The sequence below is a fragment of the Salvelinus fontinalis genome, unplaced genomic scaffold, assembly GCF_029448725.1.
Source record: "Salvelinus fontinalis isolate EN_2023a unplaced genomic scaffold, ASM2944872v1 scaffold_0334, whole genome shotgun sequence".
In the NCBI taxonomy this organism is placed as follows: domain Eukaryota; kingdom Metazoa; phylum Chordata; class Actinopteri; order Salmoniformes; family Salmonidae; genus Salvelinus; species Salvelinus fontinalis.
The window spans coordinates 4,838-24,717 of NW_026600543.1; the positions used below are offsets into that span (position 1 = coordinate 4,838).

Consider the following 19,880-nt stretch of genomic DNA (forward strand, 5'->3'; position numbering starts at 1 on the left):
AGTGTCTATCGGAGTGTCTAGTTAATCCCTACCCTCTCCGTCATTTCCCCTCAGCTTTGGGACACTACTGCCATATGATAGGAAGGGCGCGTGTGAACGTGCAAATGGAGGGGCAGGGGGAGGGGGGGTGATTTGGGACTCAGCCTCAGAGGACTTCATCAGTGTGCACTTGTTCTGATTCTCTACTCTTTGTCTAGAAGTGTACATTTGTTCACCACCCCTCATGCATTTCAAAGTATAGGATTGGTGGTTTGAGCCCTGAATGCTGATTGGCTGACAGCCGTGGTATATCAGACCTTATTGCTTAACTAAGGCCTCATGACTGGAGGGAGTTTCCACCAATACAGTCCTTTAGATCCCTGAGGGGGCCGTGTCCAACAGGGAGAAGGGAATCACAATGTAGAGAAGGGGATCACCACGCTGCTTACTCACTCACTCTCTCTCTCCTCGCTCACTCACTCACTCTCTCTCTCCACTCTCTCCTCACTCACTCACTCAACTCACTCACTCACTCACTCACTCACTCACAACATTGTTCAACATACCAAGTCAGGAAAACGTTGACACCGGTGGTTTGAAATATCAAAACAGTATCTTTATTTATTTTCCTGGCAGGTGGATGATCAAGAGTTAAGTCCCAATGGAATTCTAACGACAGTATTCACTAGTCAACGTACAGAGGAGAAACAATCATCACAAATAAAACCGTGTTAGTCCATCACAACGTGTGTCGGTCAGTAACAGTCTACTATAACCTCGTCAGTGTGTGATGAGTCTGTAGCGTTCAGGATGTCCTCCAATAGAGAGAGGGGTGAGTTCTGGACATGGTCACTGCTCTGCGACGACACACTCTGTCTCTCCTCTAGACCCAACGACCACAGCACCTCACACACCCTCGCGCTACCTTCACACACACTCTTCCCCGTCGACCTATCGCAGGCTTCGGAACCAGCCCCGTCTGTCCTATCAGAAACTCTGTTCCTGTTCGGCCTATCACAACCTACTTCCCTGGACTCTTTAACCCAATCAGATCCTCTCTTCTCCTGTAACTTCCTCGTGACCTCCCGCTCCCAAACCTGACCCCTCAGGTCAAAAGTCACCTTGGCAACTGTTGTGTCGTCAGTGGTCATAGAACCTTTCCCTAGTGACCGGGGGACACATACCGCGTCTCGTAGTCGTAGCAACAGACTACAGGCTTTTAAAGCTACAGGTCTGTCACAATCAAACAGGCCGTTGAGTAACGCTGTTACAACACCTAGGTCCACCAACCGAGACAGACCACACACTACAGACGGGTGTGTTGGGGGTGTGTGTGTTGGGGGTGTGTGTGTGTCAGTTGTGGTGTGTGTCAGAAGGGGTGAGGGCTGGCTTGGCGTCACAGCGTAGGGGTGTGTGAGGTCAGTGTGTGTTAGTAGGTTTGTCCCGCCAGAGCCACCGTAAGAGGGAGGAGCTGACCCCAGCTCTGACCCCTGGTGACCTGGAAGTGTTTCCTCCATCAGGAGCTCAACCAGCTCCAGGGTGTGAACTTTGACCTCCCAGTCCAGATCAGTGCTGCCCAGCGATAGGACAGAACGCAGCGATGAGGAGGAGGAAGATGATGGGTGTGTCTTTAGCCAGCTGATGAAGAACTGGACCACAGCACGTCTGGGGAAGACCTCTGAATCCTGAGACAGGATGTCTAGTAACTGACCCCGAGTCTCCTCCTGGAGAGAACACACAGTAACAACAGTTACCTGTATAACGGTAACAACAGTTACCTGTATAACGGTAACAACAGTTAACTGTATAACGGTAACAACAGTTAACTGTATAACGGTAACAACAGTTAACTGTATAACGGTAACAACAGTTAACTGTATAACGGTAACAACAGTTAACTGTATAACGGTAACAACAGTTAACTGTATAACGGTAACAACAGTTAACTGTATAACGGTAACAACAGTTAACTGCATAACGGTAACAACAGTTAACTGTATAACGGTAACGGTAACAACAGTTAACTGCATAACGGTAATGGTAACAACAGTTAACTGTATAACGGTAACAACAGTTAACTGTATAACGGTAACGACAGTTAACTGTATAACGGTAACAACAGTTAACTGTATAACGGTAACAACAGTTAACTGTATAACGGTAACAACAGTTACCTGTATAACGGGAATACAATCATCATGATGAACACCAAAATATGGACCCTTTGTTACAACAGTAAACACTCACACCACTACAACACAACACCCTCAACACCACAACCCACCTCACCACGAGAGATTTCAGCCTTTTAGAACCTGTGTCTCTGGTGTAACAGACGAACCCCCTATGCATCGTGCCAATAGGGTTAACCTACTTGAAACGTGGGTCATGTAGCGAGGATCGCAAGTTTTGAAATGACAGTCACAGGGACCAGGGTTTGAATCCCAGTCAGGGTACCCCCCTAGAGTACCCCCCCCCCCCCCCCTCCTAAACTACTACATTGGTATCAGGTGTTGGACAGAACCACTGAAAGCATTTCCCAGACCAGTTTTAGTCACAGTACATCTTTCAGAGGCATAGATATATGATTGTTCATAATTGATGTGCTAAAATATATAGCAGAAGAGATATTAATATATATATATATTGTTACTGAACTTCTTCAGCTTCTATTGAATTCTATATTTACCACATATCCACTACTATACAATATGTTTGGACAGCTGAAGCTCACAGGGGCGACAGGTAGCCTAGTGGTTAGAGTGTTGGACTAGTAACCGAAAGGTTGCAAGATCGAATCCCCGAGCCGACAAGGTAAAAATGTGTCGTTCTGCCCCTGAACAAGGCAGTTAACCCACCTTTCCTAAACCGTCATTGTAAATAAGAATTTGTTCTTAACTGACTTGCCTAGTTAAATAAAGATACATTAAAAAAACACATTTTCTCCAGGAAACGTTCTGTTTTATTCATATTTATAGGGGTCTATATCGATTTTCTCCCCAAATTCTGTTTTCTCTGTTTGATTTTTCCAGGTTATCACAAAAAATTCGCACTTTTTTTGTGTATAAAAGTACCAAAATAATATCTGTTATAAGTCCACAAAAATGCTTTAACCACATCAGAGGACCACTGGAGGCCTGAGGGGAAAAACAGCTGTTTCACCCTGCGGTGTTGATTGTTGTCACCTGTAAGGAATCCCTTTGATGGTGTTTAGTTAGTTCAACGTTATTCACTGTTGTATCCAGGGACCCACAGAAGGTACATATATACTACACCACCAAGGGTAATGCTGATGAGCTATGTGACATATACAACATCCATCATAGAGAACTAACTGAAATATTATTTTTGTTAATATTATTAGTATTAGTATTAATACTATTATTGATATTGTTATTATTACTATTATTGTTATTATTCATATTACTAATATTGTTATTGTTATTATTAATATTATTAATATTGTTATTATTCATATTATTATTGTTATTATAAATATTGTTATTGTTATTATTATTATTATTATTATTTTTAATATTGTTATTCTTCTTCTTCTTCTTAATATTATTTTAGTGCAGACAGACCAGGGAATTCTCTAAATAAATACATGACAGCCAGACAAGCCAGTGTATATGACTCAAACAGACTTGTATATGAATGGAGAGGAAATTAGCCGACTTTGTGATCTGTGAGGTAAGTAACGATGTGTCAAGCAGACGACACGTTTTAATTTGCTATTTCGGGAAAACAGAGCAACGTTTAAGACGTGGATTTCATGATGTTGAAACGTCAACAAAAGTAGTTTGAAGTAATGTTTGCATCTTATTAGGTAAAGAAAACTATTTTCAGCAGTGAAATTCCTGAGGAAACCATCTTTGTTTACATAGCGGGGATGAAAAGAACGTCGTTTTGAAAGTTGCCGAATCGTCAGGTCGTCACGCCGTCGATATAGCAACGGCCGCTAATAGCTTCACGTGTCGCAAATCCCATTGCGACACGTGGAGGACGACACTTTTTGTCAAGTGAACGTTATTTACCCCATAATAACAAAGTGAAAACATGTTTTATTTAGATTTCTTTGCAAATTCTTTGAAAATGAAATACAGAAATATCTAATTTACATAAGTATTGACACCCCTGAGTCAATACATGTTAGAATCACCCTTGGCAGTGATTACAGCTATGAGTCTTTCTGGGTGAGTCTCTAAGAGCTTTACACACCTGGATTGTACAATATTTGTCCATTATTATTTTCAAAATTCTTCAAGATCTATCAAATTGGTTGTTGATCATTGCTAGACAACCATTTTCAGGTCTTGAAATCGATTATTATTATTATTAATAATAATAATAACATTATTAATATTATTATTATTAATAGTAATATTAATATATTATATATTAATATAATATATTAATAATAATAATATTTTATATTAATATTATTATTATTATTTCTATCTCTACTTTGCACCTTCTTCCACTGCAAACCAACCATTCCAGTGTTATTTTTTACTTGCTATATTGTATTTACTTCGCCACCATAGCCTTTTTATATTTTTATTTATTTATATATATATATTGTTTGCCTTCACCTCCCTTATTTTTTTTTTATATATTTTTTTTATTTCACCTTTATTTAACCAGGTAGGCAAATTGAGAACACGTTCTCATTTACAATTGCGACCTTATCTCACCTCACTTGCTCATATTGAATATAGACTTATTTTTCTTCTGTAGTATTGACTGTATGTTTGTTTTACTCCACGTGTAACTATGTGTTGTTGTATGTGTCGAACTGCTTTGCTTTATCTTGGCCAGGTCGCAATTGTAAATGAGAACGTGTTCTCAATTTGCCTACCTGGTTAAATAAAGGTAAAAAAATAAAAAAAATAAAAAGAATTCAAGTAGATTTAAGTCAAATCTATCTAAGCCACTCAGGAACATTCACTGTCTTCTTGGTAAGCAACTCCAGTGTATATTTGTCCTTGTGTTTTAGGTTATTGTCCTGCTGAAAGGTGAATTAATCTCCCAGTGTTTGGTGGAAAGCAGACTGAACCAGGTTTTCCTCTAGGATTTTGCCTGTATATCTGATAGTACACAGTATATCTGATAGTACACAGTATATCTGACAGTACACAGTATATCTGACAGTACACCGTATATCTGACTGTACACAGTATATCTGATAGTACACAGTATATCTGACAGTACACAGTATATCTGACCTAGGATTTGACAGTCCTCTCTGAAGGCTCAGTATATCTGACCTGGGATTGGACAGTCCTCCCTGAAGGCTCAGTATATCTGACCAAGGATTGGACAGTCCTCTCTGAAGGCTCAGTATATCTGACCTAGGATTGGACAGTCCTCTCTGAAGGCTCAGTATATCTGACCTAGGATTGGACAGTCCTCTCTGAAGGCTCAGTATATCTGACCTGGGATTGGACAATCCTCTCTGAAGGCTCAGTATATCTGACCTGGGATTGGACAATCCTCTCTGAAGGCTCAGTATATCTGACCTGGGATTGGACAGTCCTCTCTGAAGGCTCAGTATATCTGACCTAGGATTGGACAGTCCTCTCTGAAGGCTCAGTATATCTGACCTGGGATTGGACAGTCCTCTCTGAAGGCTCAGTATATCTGACCAAGGATTGGATAATCCTCTCTGAAGGCTCAGTACACAGTATATCTGACCTAGGATTGGACAGTCCTCTCTGAAGGCTCAGTATATCTGACCTGGGATTGGACAATCCTCTCTGAAGGCTCAGTATATCTGACCTAGGATTGGACAGTCCTCTCTGAAGGCTCAGTATATCTGACCTGGGATTGGACAGTCCCCTCTGAAGGCTCAGTATATCTGACCTGGGATTGGACAGTCCTCTCTGAAGGCTCAGTATATCTGACCTAGGATTGGACAGTCCTCTCTGAAGGCTCAGTATATCTGACCTGGGATTGGACAGTCCTCTCTGAAGGCTCAGTATATCTGACCTGGGATTGGACAGTCCTCTCTGAAGGCTCAGTATATCTGACCAAGGATTGGACAGTCCTCTCTGAAGGCTCAGTACACAGTATATCTGACCTAGGATTGGACAGTCCTCTCTGAAGGCTCAGTATATCTGACCTAGGATTGGACAGTCCTCTCTGAAGGCTCAGTATATCTGACCAAGGATTGGACAGTCCTCTCTGAAGGCTCAGTATATCTGACCAAGGATTGGACAGTCCTCTCTGAAGGCTCAGTATATCTGACCAAGGATTGGACAGTCCTCTCTGAAGGCTCAGTATATCTGACCTAGGATTGGACAGTCGTCTCTGAAGGCTCAGTATATCTGACCTGGGATTGGACAATCCTCTCTGAAGGCTCAGTATATCTGACCTAGGATTGGACAGTCCTCTCTGAAGGCTCAGTATATCTGACCTGGGATTGGACAGTCCCCTCTGAAGGCTCAGTATATCTGACCTGGGATTGGACAGTCCTCTCTGAAGGCTCAGTATATCTGACCTAGGATTGGACAGTCGTCTCTGAAGGCTCAGTATATCTGACCTAGGATTGGACAGTCGTCTCTGAAGGCTCAGTATATCTGACCTGGGATTGGACAGTCCTCTCTGAAGGCTCAGTACACAGTATATCTGACCTAGGATTGGACAGTCCTCTCTGAAGGCTCAGTATATCTGACCTGGGATTGGACAGTCCTCTCTGAAGGCTCAGTACACAGTATATCTGATCTAGGATTGGACAGTCCTCTCTGAAGGCTCAGTATATCTGACCTGGGATTGGACAGTCCTCTCTGAAGGCTCAGTATATCTGACCTAGGATTGGACAGTCCTCTCTGAAGGCTCAGTATATCTGACCTGGGATTGGACAGTCCTCTCTGAAGGCTCAGTACACAGTATATCTGACCAAGGATTGGACAGTCCCCTCTGAAGGCTCAGTATATCTGACCTGGGATTGGACAGTCCTCTCTGAAGGCTCAGTATATCTGACCTGGGATTGGACAATCCTCTCTGAAGGCTCAGTATATCTGACCTGGGATTGGACAGTCCTCTCTGAAGGCTCAGTATATCTGATCTAGGATTGGACAGTCCTCTCTGAAGGCTCAGTATATCTGACCTGGGATTGGACAGTCCTCTCTGAAGGCTCAGTATATCTGACCTAGGATTGGACAGTCCTCTCTGAAGGCTCAGTATATCTGACCTAGGATTGGACAGTCCTCTCTGAAGGCTCAGTATATCTGACCTGGGATTGGACAATCCTCTCTGAAGGCTCAGTATATCTGACCTAGGATTGGACAGTCCTCTCTGAAGGCTCAGTATATCTGACCTGGGATTGGACAGTCCCCTCTGAAGGCTCAGTATATCTGACCTGGGATTGGACAGTCCTCTCTGAAGGCTCAGTATATCTGACCTAGGATTGGACAGTCGTCTCTGAAGGCTCAGTATATCTGACCTGGGATTGGACAGTCCTCTCTGAAGGCTCAGTATATCTGACCTAGGATTGGACAGTCGTCTCTGAAGGCTCAGTATATCTGATCTAGGATTGGACAGTCCTCTCTGAAGGCTCAGTATATCTGATCTAGGATTGGACAGTCCTCTCTGAAGGCTCAGTACACAGTATATCTGACCTAGGATTGGACAGTCCTCTCTGAAGGCTCAGTATATCTGACCTAGGATTGGACAGTCCTCTCTGAAGGCTCAGTACACAGTATATCTGACCTAGGATTGGACAGTCGTCTCTGAAGGCTCAGTATATCTGACCTAGGATTGGACAGTCCTCTCTGAAGGCTCAGTATATCTGACCTGGGATTGGACAGTCCTCTCTGAAGGCTCAGTATATCTGACCTAGGATTGGACAGTCCTCTCTAAAGGCTCAGTATATCTGACCTAGGATTGGACAGTCCTCTCTAAAGGCTCAGTATATCTGACCTAGGATTGGACAGTCCTCTCTGAAGGCTCAGTATATCTGACCTGGGATTGGACAGTCCTCTCTGAAGGCTCAGTATATCTGACCTGGGATTGGACAGTCCTCTCTGAAGGCTCAGTACACAGTATATCTGACCTAGGATTGGACAGTCCCCTCTGAAGGCTCAGTATATCTGACCTGGGATTGGACAGTCCTCTCTGAAGGCTCAGTATATCTGACCTGGGATTGGACAATCCTCTCTGAAGGCTCAGTATATCTGACCTGGGATTGGACAGTCCTCTCTGAAGGCTCAGTATATCTGATCTAGGATTGGACAGTCCTCTCTGAAGGCTCAGTATATCTGACCTAGGATTGGACAGTCCTCTCTGAAGGCTCAGTATATCTGACCAAGGATTGGACAGTCCTCTCTGAAGGCTCAGTATATCTGACCTGGGATTGGACAATCCTCTCTGAAGGCTCAGTATATCTGACCTGGGATTGGACAGTCCTCTCTGAAGGCTCAGTATATCTGATCTAGGATTGGACAGTCCTCTCTGAAGGCTCAGTATATCTGACCTAGGATTGGACAGTCCTCTCTGAAGGCTCAGTATATCTGACCTAGGATTGGACAGTCCTCTCTGAAGGCTCAGTATATCTGACCTGGGATTGGACAGTCCTCTCTGAAGGCTCAGTATATCTGACCTGGGATTGGACAGTCCTCTCTGAAGGCTCAGTATATCTGACCTAGGATTGGACAGTCCTCTCTAAAGGCTCAGTATATCTGACCTAGGATTGGACAATCCTCTCTGAAGGCTCAGTATATCTGACCTAGGATTGGACAGTCCTCTCTGAAGGCTCAGTATATCTGACCTGGGATTGGACAGTCCTCTCTGAAGGCTCAGTATATCTGACCTAGGATTGGACAGTCCTCTCTGAAGGCTCAGTATATCTGACCTGGGATTGGACAGTCCTCTCTGAAGGCTCAGTATATCTGACCTAGGATTGGACAGTCCTCTCTGAAGGCTCAGTATATCTGACCTAGGATTGGACAGTCCTCTCTGAAGGCTCAGTATATCTGACCTGGGATTGGACAGTCCTCTCTGAAGGCTCAGTATATCTGACCTAGGATTGGACAGTCCTCTCTGAAGGCTCAGTATATCTGACCAAGGATTGGACAGTCCTCTCTGAAGGCTCAGTATATCTGACCAAGGATTGGACAGTCCTCTCTGAAGGCTCAGTATATCTGACCTAGGATTGGACAGTCCTCTCTGAAGGCTCAGTACAGTATATCTGACCTAGGATTGGACAGTCCTCTCTGAAGGCTCAGTATATCTGACCTAGGATTGGACAGTCCTCTCTGAAGGCTCAGTATATCTGACCTAGGATTGGACAGTCCTCTCTGAAGGCTCAGTATATCTGACCTAGGATTGGACAATCCTCTCTGAAGGCTCAGTATATCTGACCTGGGATTGGACAATCCTCTCTGAAGGCTCAGTATATCTGACCTAGGATTGGACAGTCCTCTCTGAAGGCTCAGTATATCTGACCTGGGATTGGACAGTCCCCTCTGAAGGCTCAGTATATCTGACCTGGGATTGGACAGTCCTCTCTGAAGGCTCAGTATATCTGACCTAGGATTGGACAGTCGTCTCTGAAGGCTCAGTATATCTGACCTAGGATTGGACAGTCGTCTCTGAAGGCTCAGTATATCTGACCTGGGATTGGACAGTCCTCTCTGAAGGCTCAGTACACAGTATATCTGACCTAGGATTGGACAGTCCTCTCTGAAGGCTCAGTACACAGTATATCTGACCAAGGATTGGACAGTCCTCTCTGAAGGCTCAGTATATCTGACCTAGGATTGGACAGTCCTCTCTGAAGGCTCAGTATATCTGACCTGGGATTGGACAATCCTCTCTGAAGGCTCAGTATATCTGACCTAGGATTGGACAGTCCTCTCTGAAGGCTCAGTATATCTGACCTGGGATTGGACAGTCCCCTCTGAAGGCTCAGTATATCTGACCTGGGATTGGACAGTCCTCTCTGAAGGCTCAGTATATCTGACCTAGGATTGGACAGTCGTCTCTGAAGGCTCAGTATATCTGACCTAGGATTGGACAGTCGTCTCTGAAGGCTCAGTATATCTGACCTGGGATTGGACAGTCCTCTCTGAAGGCTCAGTACACAGTATATCTGATCTAGGATTGGACAGTCCTCTCTGAAGGCTCAGTATATCTGACCTAGGATTGGACAGTCCTCTCTGAAGGCTCAGTACACAGTATATCTGACCTAGGATTGGACAGTCCTCTCTGAAGGCTCAGTATATCTGACCTAGGATTGGACAGTCCTCTCTGAAGGCTCAGTATATCCGACCATGGAAGTGTTGACTCCAGACTGACTAGTATCACCCACGTGTCCCATCAACTCTCTGTCCACTAGAGCATCAACACAAACACTACAGCTGTTTGCGATTCACTAATTATTATTTTTGATTCGATTCACTAATTATTATTTTAGATTCGATTCACCGCGATGGAACCGAATTACAACTACTACAATGGCGAATCGAATAATTTGATTCGTCAAAAATGTATTGTTTAAAAGATTAGGTATATACGAATTAAGCAAATCTTAATTATTAAAAAAAATATGTATATTTATATTTTGAGAAATGTGAAGCGGGGCATCCGTTATACAGTAAATTAAATGTGTAGGTCAGAGTCTCACCTGTGTCCGGTTCCCTGGCTCCCCCTGCTGGTCACTGAGAGTCCTGGCCAGGGCAGAGATGGCAGTCGCCCTCACATAGCTCTCCTGATCACACAGCGCCTCCAGCAGGATAGGAGTGACAGTGCAGCGTAACGCCTCACACAGCCGGCCGAGGAACTCTAGAGTGGAGTCCCGGACCTCCCAACGCACGTCACACACACGCTTCTTTAGCACGGGAAGGAGATCTGTTACAACACACACACACACACACACACACACACACACACACGCTTCTTTAGCACAGGAAGGAGATCTGTTACAACACACACACACACACACACACACACACACACACACACACACACACACACACACACACACACACACACACACACGCTTCTTTAGCACAGGAAGGAGGTCTGTTACAACACACACACACACACACACACACACACACACACACACACACACACACACACACACACACACACACACACACACACACACACACACTTCTTTAGCACGGGAAGGAGGTCTGTTACGACACACACATACAGGAAAAACACACACACTCGTCAGTATAAATATCTGTTAAGCGACAGAAACATCTGAGCAGATATATTGATGTTTGATTGGTTCTCTCTGTACCTTCATTGACCAGATCAGCCAGTGAGGAAGACTCTGCAGACACACTAAGCCACCTCAACATGGCCTGGTAGTTCTTCTGGAGCACCTGAACACAGGAGACACAGTACGCAAGAAGGAACACACACACACAGTGGTCATTAGTCAACTAGGAAACTAGGAGAGACGGGAGAGAAACCAAACTGAGTTAGATGTTGTGATTGGCTGTCTGTAAGGTGTGTCTCACGGTGGGGTCTGAGTCAGGGTTCTGTAGGTTCTGCACTAGAACACGGAACACCTCCACCGCCCGCTCCACAGCTCCTAAAACAACAACGCTTTTTTTTAATTAATTTTTTAAACGCTTTTAAACATGATTGTATTCCTGAACACGCTCCCAGAGTCTAGATTCTCACCAGGGCAGGTGCTTAGGCTAGCCAGGGAGTCTAGGCCACACCTCTGGACCTTGCTGCAGCCAATCAGGTTGGTGGACGCTTTGCTACAGCCAATAGCAGCCTTGCTCTCGGGTGAGTGGCCGTTACAGATCCTCAGGAGTGACACCACAGCAAGGATGACAGAGGCAGATGACTCCTGAGAGAGAGACAGAGAGAGACAGAGAGAGAGAGACAGAGAGAGAGAGACAGAGAGAGACAGACAGAGACAGACAGAGAGACAGACAGAGACAGACAGAGAGAGAGAGAGAGAGAGAGAGAGAGACAGACAGACAGAGAGAGAGAAAGAGAGATTGAAGGACCATATGAAAAAGAGGGGGGTTCGTCCAGCCGCCCCCAAATTCAGGTAGTGACAATTGTAAATCCCTCTACTACTATGGGATATGCTATCCGCCTCTAAGGGCCATAAAACAGGTGTTGTACACAGTGACAAACACACAGAGCAGTGGAGAAGGACAGACTCTTACCACGTCTGTTATGTAGGGAGCGCTGGACACACAGAGCAGTGGAGAAGGACAGACTCTTACCACGTCTGTTATGTAGGGAGCGCTGGACACAGAGACACAGAGCAGTGGAGAAGGACAGACTCTTACCACGTCTGTTATGTAGGGAGCGCTGGACACAGAGACGCAGAGCAGTGGAGAAGGACAGACTCTTACCACGTCTGTTATGTAGGGAGCGCTGGACACACAGAGCAGTGGAGAAGGACAGACTCTTACCACGTCTGTTATGTAGGGAGCGCTGGACACAGAGACGCAGAGCAGAGAGATACAGGAGGGTTTGTGGTTGAGATGATCCAGCAGGAGAGAGAGAGAGCTACAACCCTCCGTCTGTCTGTCCTGGTCTTCTTCAGCCTGTCTGTCCTGGTCAGTGTGTCTGTCCTGGTCTTCTTCAGCCTGTCTGTGGTCAGTCTGTTGATCCGTGTGTCTGTGGTCAGTCTGTTGACCCGTGTGTCTGTGGTCAGTCTGTTGACCCGTGTGTCTGTGGTCAGTCTGTTGACCCGTGTGTCTGTGGTCAGTCTGTTGACCCGTGTGTCTGTGGTCAGTCTGTTGACCCGTGTGTCTGTGGTCAGTCTGTTGACCCGTGTGTCTGTGGTCAGTCTGTTGACCCGTGTGTCTGTGGTCAGTCTGTTGACCCGTGTGTCTGTGGTCAGTCTGTTGATCAGTGTGTCTGTGGTCAGCCTGTCCATCAGTGTGTCTGTGGTCAGTCTGTTGACCCGTGTGTCTGTGGTCAGTCTGTTGATCAGTGTGTCTGTGGTCAGCCTGTCCATCAGTGTGTCTGTGGTCGATCTGTTGACCCGTGTGTCTGTGGTCAGTCTGTTGATCAGTGTGTCTGTGGTCAGCCTGTCCATCAGTGTGTCTGTGGTCGATCTGTTGATCAGTGTGTCTGTGGTCAGTCTGTCCATCAGTGTGTCTGTGGTCAGTCTGTTGACCCGTGTGTCTGTCATTGGACCCGTCCAGCAGAGTTACTCCAGTAACCATCTGTAGAGGTGTCAGTAGAACAGCTCCGACCTTCTGTCTGAGACCTGGAGGACTGAAACGATACCCCGTTAGTCAGTCAGCTACGACCTTCTGTCTGAGGCCTGGAGGACTGAAACGATACCCCGTTAGTCAGTCAGCTACGACCTTCTGCCTGAGGCCTGGAGGACTGAAACGATACCCCGTTAGTCAGTCAGCTACGACCTTCTGTCTGAGGCCTGGAGGACTGAAACGATACCCAGTTAGTCAGTCAGCTACGACCTTCTGTCTGAGACCTGGAGGACTGAAACGATACCCAGTTAGTCAGTCAGCTACGACCTTCTGCCTGAGGCCTGGAGGACTGAAACGATACCCCGTTAGTCAGTCAGCTACGACCTTCTGTCTGAGGCCTGGAGGACTGAAACGATACCCAGTTAGTCAGTCAGCTACGACCTTCTGCCTGAGGCCTGAAGGACTGAAACGATACCCAGTTAGTCAGTCAGCTACGACCTTCTGTCTGAGACCTGGAGGACTGAAACGATACCCAGTTAGTCAGTCAGCTACGACCTTCTGCCTGAGGCCTGGAGGACTGAAACGATACCCAGTTAGTCAGTCAGCTACGACCTTCTGTCTGAGACCTGAAGGACTGAAACGATACCCAGTTAATCAGTCAGCTACGACCTTCTGTCTGAGACCTGGAGGACTGAAACGATACCCAGTTAGTCAGTCAGCTACGACCTTCTGTCTGAGACCTGGAGGACTGAAACGATACCCAGTTAGTCAGTCAGCTACGACCTTCTGTCTGAGACCTGGAGGACTGAAACGATACCCAGTTAGTCAGTCAGCTACGACCTTCTGTCTGAGAGCTGGAGGACTGAAACGATACCCAGTTAGTCAGTCAGCTACGACCTTCTGTCTGAGACCTGGAGGACTGAAACGATACCCAGTTAGTCAGTCAGCTACGACCTTCTGTCTGAGACCTGGAGGACTGAAACGATACCCCGTTAGTCAGTCAGCTACGACCTTCTGCCTGAGGCCTGGAGGACTGAAACGATACCCCGTTAGTCAGTCAGCTACGACCTTCTGTCTGAGGCCTGGAGGACTGAAACGATACCCAGTTAGTCAGTCAGCTACGACCTTCTGCCTGAGGCCTGGAGGACTGAAACGATACCCAGTTAGTCAGTCAGCTACGACCTTCTGTCTGAGACCTGGAGGACTGAAACGATACCCAGTTAGTCAGTCAGCTACGACCTTCTGTCTGAGACCTGGAGGACTGAAACGATACCCAGTTAGTCAGTCAGCTACGACCTTCTGTCTGAGGCCTGGAGGACTGAAACGATACCCAGTTAGTCAGTCAGCTACGACCTTCTGTCTGAGGCCTGGAGGACTGAAACGATACCCAGTTAGTCAGTCAGCTACGACCTTCTGTCTGAGACCTGGAGGACTGAAACGATACCCCGTTAGTCAGTCAGCTACGACCTTCTGTCTGAGACCTGGAGGACTGAAACGATACCCAGTTAGTCAGTCAGCTACGACCTTCTGTCTGAGACCTGGAGGACTGAAACGATACCCCGTTAGTCAGTCAGCTACGACCTTCTGTCTGAGACCTGGAGGACTGAAACGATACCCCGTTAGTCAGTCAGCTACGACCTTCTGTCTGAGGCCTGGAGGACTGAAACGATACCCAGTTAGTCAGTCAGCTACGACCTTCTGTCTGAGACCTGGAGGACTGAAACGATACCCCGTTAATCAGTCAGCTACGACCTTCTGTCTGAGACCTGGAGGACTGAAACGATACCCAGTTAGTCAGTCAGCTACGACCTTCTGTCTGAGGCCTGGAGGACTGAAACGATACCCCGTTAGTCAGTCAGCTACGACCTTCTGTCTGAGGCCTGGAGGACTGAAACGATACCCAGTTAGTCAGTCAGCTACGACCTTCTGTCTGAGGCCTGGAGGACTGAAACGATACCCAGTTAGTCAGTCAGCTACGACCTTCTGTCTGAGGCCTGGAGGACTGAAACGATACCCAGTTAGTCAGTCAGCTACGACCTTCTGTCTGAGACCTGGAGGACTGAAACGAGACCCAGTTAGTCAGTCAGCTACGACCTTCTGTCTGAGGCCTGGAGGACTGAAACGATACCCCGTTAGTCAGTCAGCTACGACCTTCTGTCTGAGGCCTGGAGGACTGAAACGATACCCAGTTAGTCAGTCAGCTACGACCTTCTGTCTGAGGCCTGGAGGACTGAAACGATACCCAGTTAGTCAGTCAGCTACGACCTTCTGTCTGAGGCCTGGAGGACTGAAACGATACCCCGTTAGTCAGTCAGCTACGACCTTCTGTCTGAGGCCTGGAGGACTGAAACGATACCCCGTTAGTCAGTCAGCTACGACCTTCTGCCTGAGGCCTGGAGGACTGAAACGATACCCAGTTAGTCAGTCAGCTACGACCTTCTGTCTGAGGCCTGAAACGAGACCCCGTTAGTCAGTCAGCTACGACCTTCTGTCTGAGACCTGGAGGACTGAAACGATACCCAGTTAGTCAGTCAGCTACGACCTTCTGTCTGAGGCCTGGAGGACTGAAACGATACCCCGTTAGTCAGTCAGCTACGACCTTCTGTCTGAGGCCTGGAGGACTGAAATGATATCCAGTTAGTCAGTCAGCTACGACCTTCTGCCTGAGGCCTGGAGGACTGAAACGATACCCAGTTAGTCAGTCAGCTACGACCTTCTGTCTGAGGCCTGAAACGAGACCCCGTTAGTCAGTCAGCTACGACCTTCTGTCTGAGACCTGGAGGACTGAAACGATACCCAGTTAGTCAGTCAGCTACGACCTTCTGCCTGAGGCCTGGAGGACTGAAACGATACCCCGTTAGTCAGTCAGCTACGACCTTCTGTCTGAGGCCTGGAGGACTGAAATGATATCCAGTTAGTCAGTCAGCTACGACCTTCTGCCTGAGGCCTGGAGGACTGAAACGATACCCAGTTAGTCAGTCAGCTACGACCTTCTGTCTGAGGCCTGGAGGACTGAAACGATACCCAGTTAGTCAGTCAGCTACGACCTTCTGCCTGAGGCCTGGAGGACTGAAACGATACCCCGTTAGCCAGTCAGCTACGACCTTCTGTCTGAGGCCTGGAGGACTGAAACGATACCCAGTTAGTCAGTCAGCTACGACCTTCTGTCTGAGGCCTGGAGGACTGAAACGATACCCAGTTAGTCAGTCAGCTACGACCTTCTGTCTGAGGCCTGGAGGACTGAAACGATGCCCCGTTAGTCAGTCAGCTACGACCTTCTGTCTGAGGCCTGGAGGACTGAAACGATACCCAGTTAGTCAGTCAGCTACGACCTTCTGTCTGAGACCTGGAGGACTGAAACGAGACCCCGTTAGTCAGTCAGCTACGACCTTCTGTCTGAGGCCTGGAGGACTGAAACGATACCCCGTTAGTCAGTCAGCTACGACCTTCTGTCTGAGGCCTGGAGGACTGAAACGATACCCCGTTAGTCAGTCAGCTACGACCTTCTGTCTGAGGCCTGGAGGACTGAAACGATACCCCGTTAGTCAGTCAGCTACGACCTTCTGTCTGAGGCCTGGAGGACTGAAACGATACCCAGTTAGTCAGTCAGCTACGACCTTCTGTCTGAGACCTGGAGGACTGAAACGATACCCAGTTAGTCAGTCAGCTACGACCTTCTGTCTGAGACCTGGAGGACTGAAACGATACCCAGTTAGTCAGTCAGCTACGACCTTCTGTCTGAGACCTGGAGGACTGAAACGATACCCAGTTAGTCAGTCAGCTACGACCTTCTGTCTGAGGCCTGGAGGACTGAAACGATACCCAGTTAGTCAGTCAGCTACGACCTTCTGTCTGAGGCCTGGAGGACTGAAACGATACCCTGTTAGTCAGTCAGCTACGACCTTCTGTCTGAGGCCTGGAGGACTGAAACGATACCCAGTTAGTCAGTCAGCTACGACCTTCTGTCTGAGGCCTGGAGGACTGAAACGATACCCTGTTAGTCAGTCAGCTACGACCTTCTGTCTGAGGCCTGGAGGACTGAAACGATACCCAGTTAGTCAGTCAGCTACGACCTTCTGTCTGAGGCCTGGAGGACTGAAACGATACCCCGTTAGTCAGTAGAACAGCTACGACCTTCTGTCTGAGGCCTGGAGGACTGAAACGATACCCCGTTAGTCAGTAGAACAGCTACGACCTTCTGTCTGAGACCTGGAGGACTGATACCCCGTTAGTCAGTCAGCTACGACCTTCTGTCTGAGGCCTGGAGGACTGAAACAATACCCCGTTAGTCAGTCAGCTACGACCTTCTGTCTGAGGCCTGGAGGACTGAAACGATACCCAGTTAGTCAGTCAGCTACGACCTTCTGTCTGAGGCCTGGAGGACTGAAACGATACCCAGTTAGTCAGTCAGCTACGACCTTCTGTCTGAGGCCTGGAGGACTGAAACGATACCCAGTTAGTCAGTCAGCTACGACCTTCTGTCTGAGGCCTGGAGGACTGAAACGATACCCCGTTAGTCAGTCAGCTACGACCTTCTGTCTGAGGCCTGGAGGACTGAAACGATACCCAGTTAGTCAGTCAGCTACGCCCTTCTGTCTGAGGCCTGGAGGACTGAAACGATACCCAGTTAGTCAGTCAGCTACGCCACGGAATAGAATAAATATGTTCAGTGTGTCTGTTACCAGGTCTCCTCCGGATGGAGGGTGGCGGCGGCACACAGCGCAGCGTCAGAGGGATTCTGGGAGTTCAACATGGACGCCATCAGAGAGACGAGTCTGGAGTCACACGGACCGGACCTGCAAAACAAAACTTGACAATCTTATTGAACAATCTTACGTTAAATGTTCATATTACAAGGTGTGTGTGTGTGTGTATGACTGAGTGAGGACAGAGAGACTAAGGAGACTAATCTTATTGGACAAGTCCATGTAGTCCCTCCCTGTTTCAGTGATTTCCCCCCCTCCTTTTTAGTACTAAATAAACAGCACGTTGACGTAACAACCTGGTTACCTTGGAAACATAAGCGATGTTCACAATCAAACATCCCATAATTCCGTCAGATCACCAAACACACCTGTACGTAGCCAGTAGGACGTCCATTAGAGGCTGTGTGACTGCTCTGCGGCCTTCTAGGACCAACCCCTCCAGAGGCCTCAGGACTCGCCTGATCACCAAGCCCCGGAGAGGAGCCTCCAGCTTGGGGAGAGTCAGGGCCAGCAGCCTCAGCCCCTGGAGCACCTGGTGACACATCACAATAGAAGACCATTATAAACACCTTTATAAAATATCATTATTAAAGGGTTCGCAACGTGAAACCTGTTGTTATTCTCATAAATCTATATATATGGTCAAATAACTCAAGCATAGATTGGTAACTATTTTCTAATTTGGCACACAGAAACTAGAGGCCTTAGGTCCTTGCGAGCGGTACAAAGGTCTAAGGTACTGCATCCGCAGTGCTAGAGGCGTCACTACAGATCCGGATTCGATCCCGGGCTGTGTCGCAGCCGGCCGCGACCGGGAGCCCCATGAGACGGCGCACAACTGTGTTTGGCCGGCCAGGATGTCCTTGTCCCATCGCGCTCTAGCGACTCCTTGTGCCGGCCGCGAGCCAGCTGTACGGTGTTTCCTCATTATGTGGTATTGATATCTCTAAAAACAAGGAAACTGTCACGTTCCTGACCTGTTTTCCCTTGTTTTTGTATTTGTTTAGTATGGTCAGGGCGTGAGTTGGGGTGGGCATTCTATGTTATGTGTTTCTATGTTGAGGTTCATTGTTAATTAGCCTGATATGGTTCTCAATCAGGGGCAGGTGTTTTGCGTTTTCTCTGATTGAGAACCATATTAAGGTAGGCTGTTCACACTGTTTGTTTGTGGGTGATTGTTCCTGTGTCAGTGTTTGTGCCACACGGGGCTGTTTCGTTTCGTTTGTTAGTCTGTTCCTGTTCCTGTTCATTGCGTTCTTCGTTGTCTGTAAGTTCACATGTTCAGGTCTTGTAACGTCGTTTATTGTTTTGTAGTTTATTAAGTGTTTTTCGTCTTCGTTATTATTATTTAAATAAATCATTATGTCTTCATACCTCGCTGCATATTGGTCCGATCCTTGCTCCTCCTCAGACGAGGAGGAGAACGAACGTTACAGAAACTATCACCTCATGATGTGGTATTGATATCTCTAAAACCCGGCCTCCGGGTGGCGCAGTGGTCAAGGGCACTGCATCGCAGTGCTAGCTGCGCCACCAGAGTCTCTGGGTTCGCGCCCAGGCTCTGTCGCAGCCGGCCGCAACCGGGAGGTCCGTGGGGCGACGCACAATTGGCATAGCGTCGTCCGGGTAAGGGAGGGTTTGGCCGGTAGGGATATCCTTGTCTCAGTATGTAAAAATGTAATAAAATGTATGCACTCTACTGTAAGTCGCTCTGGATAAGGGCGTCTGATAAATGACTAAAATGTAAAATGTAAAAATGTAAAACAAGGAAACTGTTAACTCATTATGTGGTATTGATATCTCTAAAAACAAGGAAACTATCACCTCATGATGTGGTATTGATATCTCTAAAAACAAGGAAACTATCACCTCATGATGTGGTATTGATATCTCTAAAACAAGGAAACTATCACCTCATGATGTGGTATTGATATCTCTAAAACAAGGAAACTATCACCTCATTATGTGGTATTGATATCTCTAAAAACAAGGAAACTATCACCTCATGATGTGGTATTGATATCTCTAAAAACAAGGAAACTATCAC

The 19,880-nt window shown here is 47.0% G+C and overlaps 1 protein-coding gene across 1 annotated transcript in view; it reads right to left on the reverse strand.

The window, feature by feature from the left end:
- Positions 1 to 573: 573 nt before the first annotated feature.
- The window catches only part of LOC129845667 (BRCA1-associated ATM activator 1-like), a 28,482-nt gene continuing 9,175 nt past the window's right edge, over positions 574 to 19,880 (reverse strand). Inside the window, exons 6-13 of the mRNA XM_055913538.1 lie at positions 18,202 to 18,365; positions 17,810 to 17,923; positions 12,378 to 13,191; positions 11,623 to 11,797; positions 11,457 to 11,530; positions 11,234 to 11,318; positions 10,607 to 10,830; positions 574 to 1,703 (exon numbers count right to left, since the gene is read on the reverse strand). Of these exons, the coding sequence (XP_055769513.1) occupies positions 735 to 1,703; positions 10,607 to 10,830; positions 11,234 to 11,318; positions 11,457 to 11,530; positions 11,623 to 11,797; positions 12,378 to 13,191; positions 17,810 to 17,923; positions 18,202 to 18,365 (2,619 nt within the window). The 3' untranslated portion in view covers positions 574 to 734. The remainder of the gene's footprint in view (positions 1,704 to 10,606; positions 10,831 to 11,233; positions 11,319 to 11,456; positions 11,531 to 11,622; positions 11,798 to 12,377; positions 13,192 to 17,809; positions 17,924 to 18,201; positions 18,366 to 19,880) is intronic.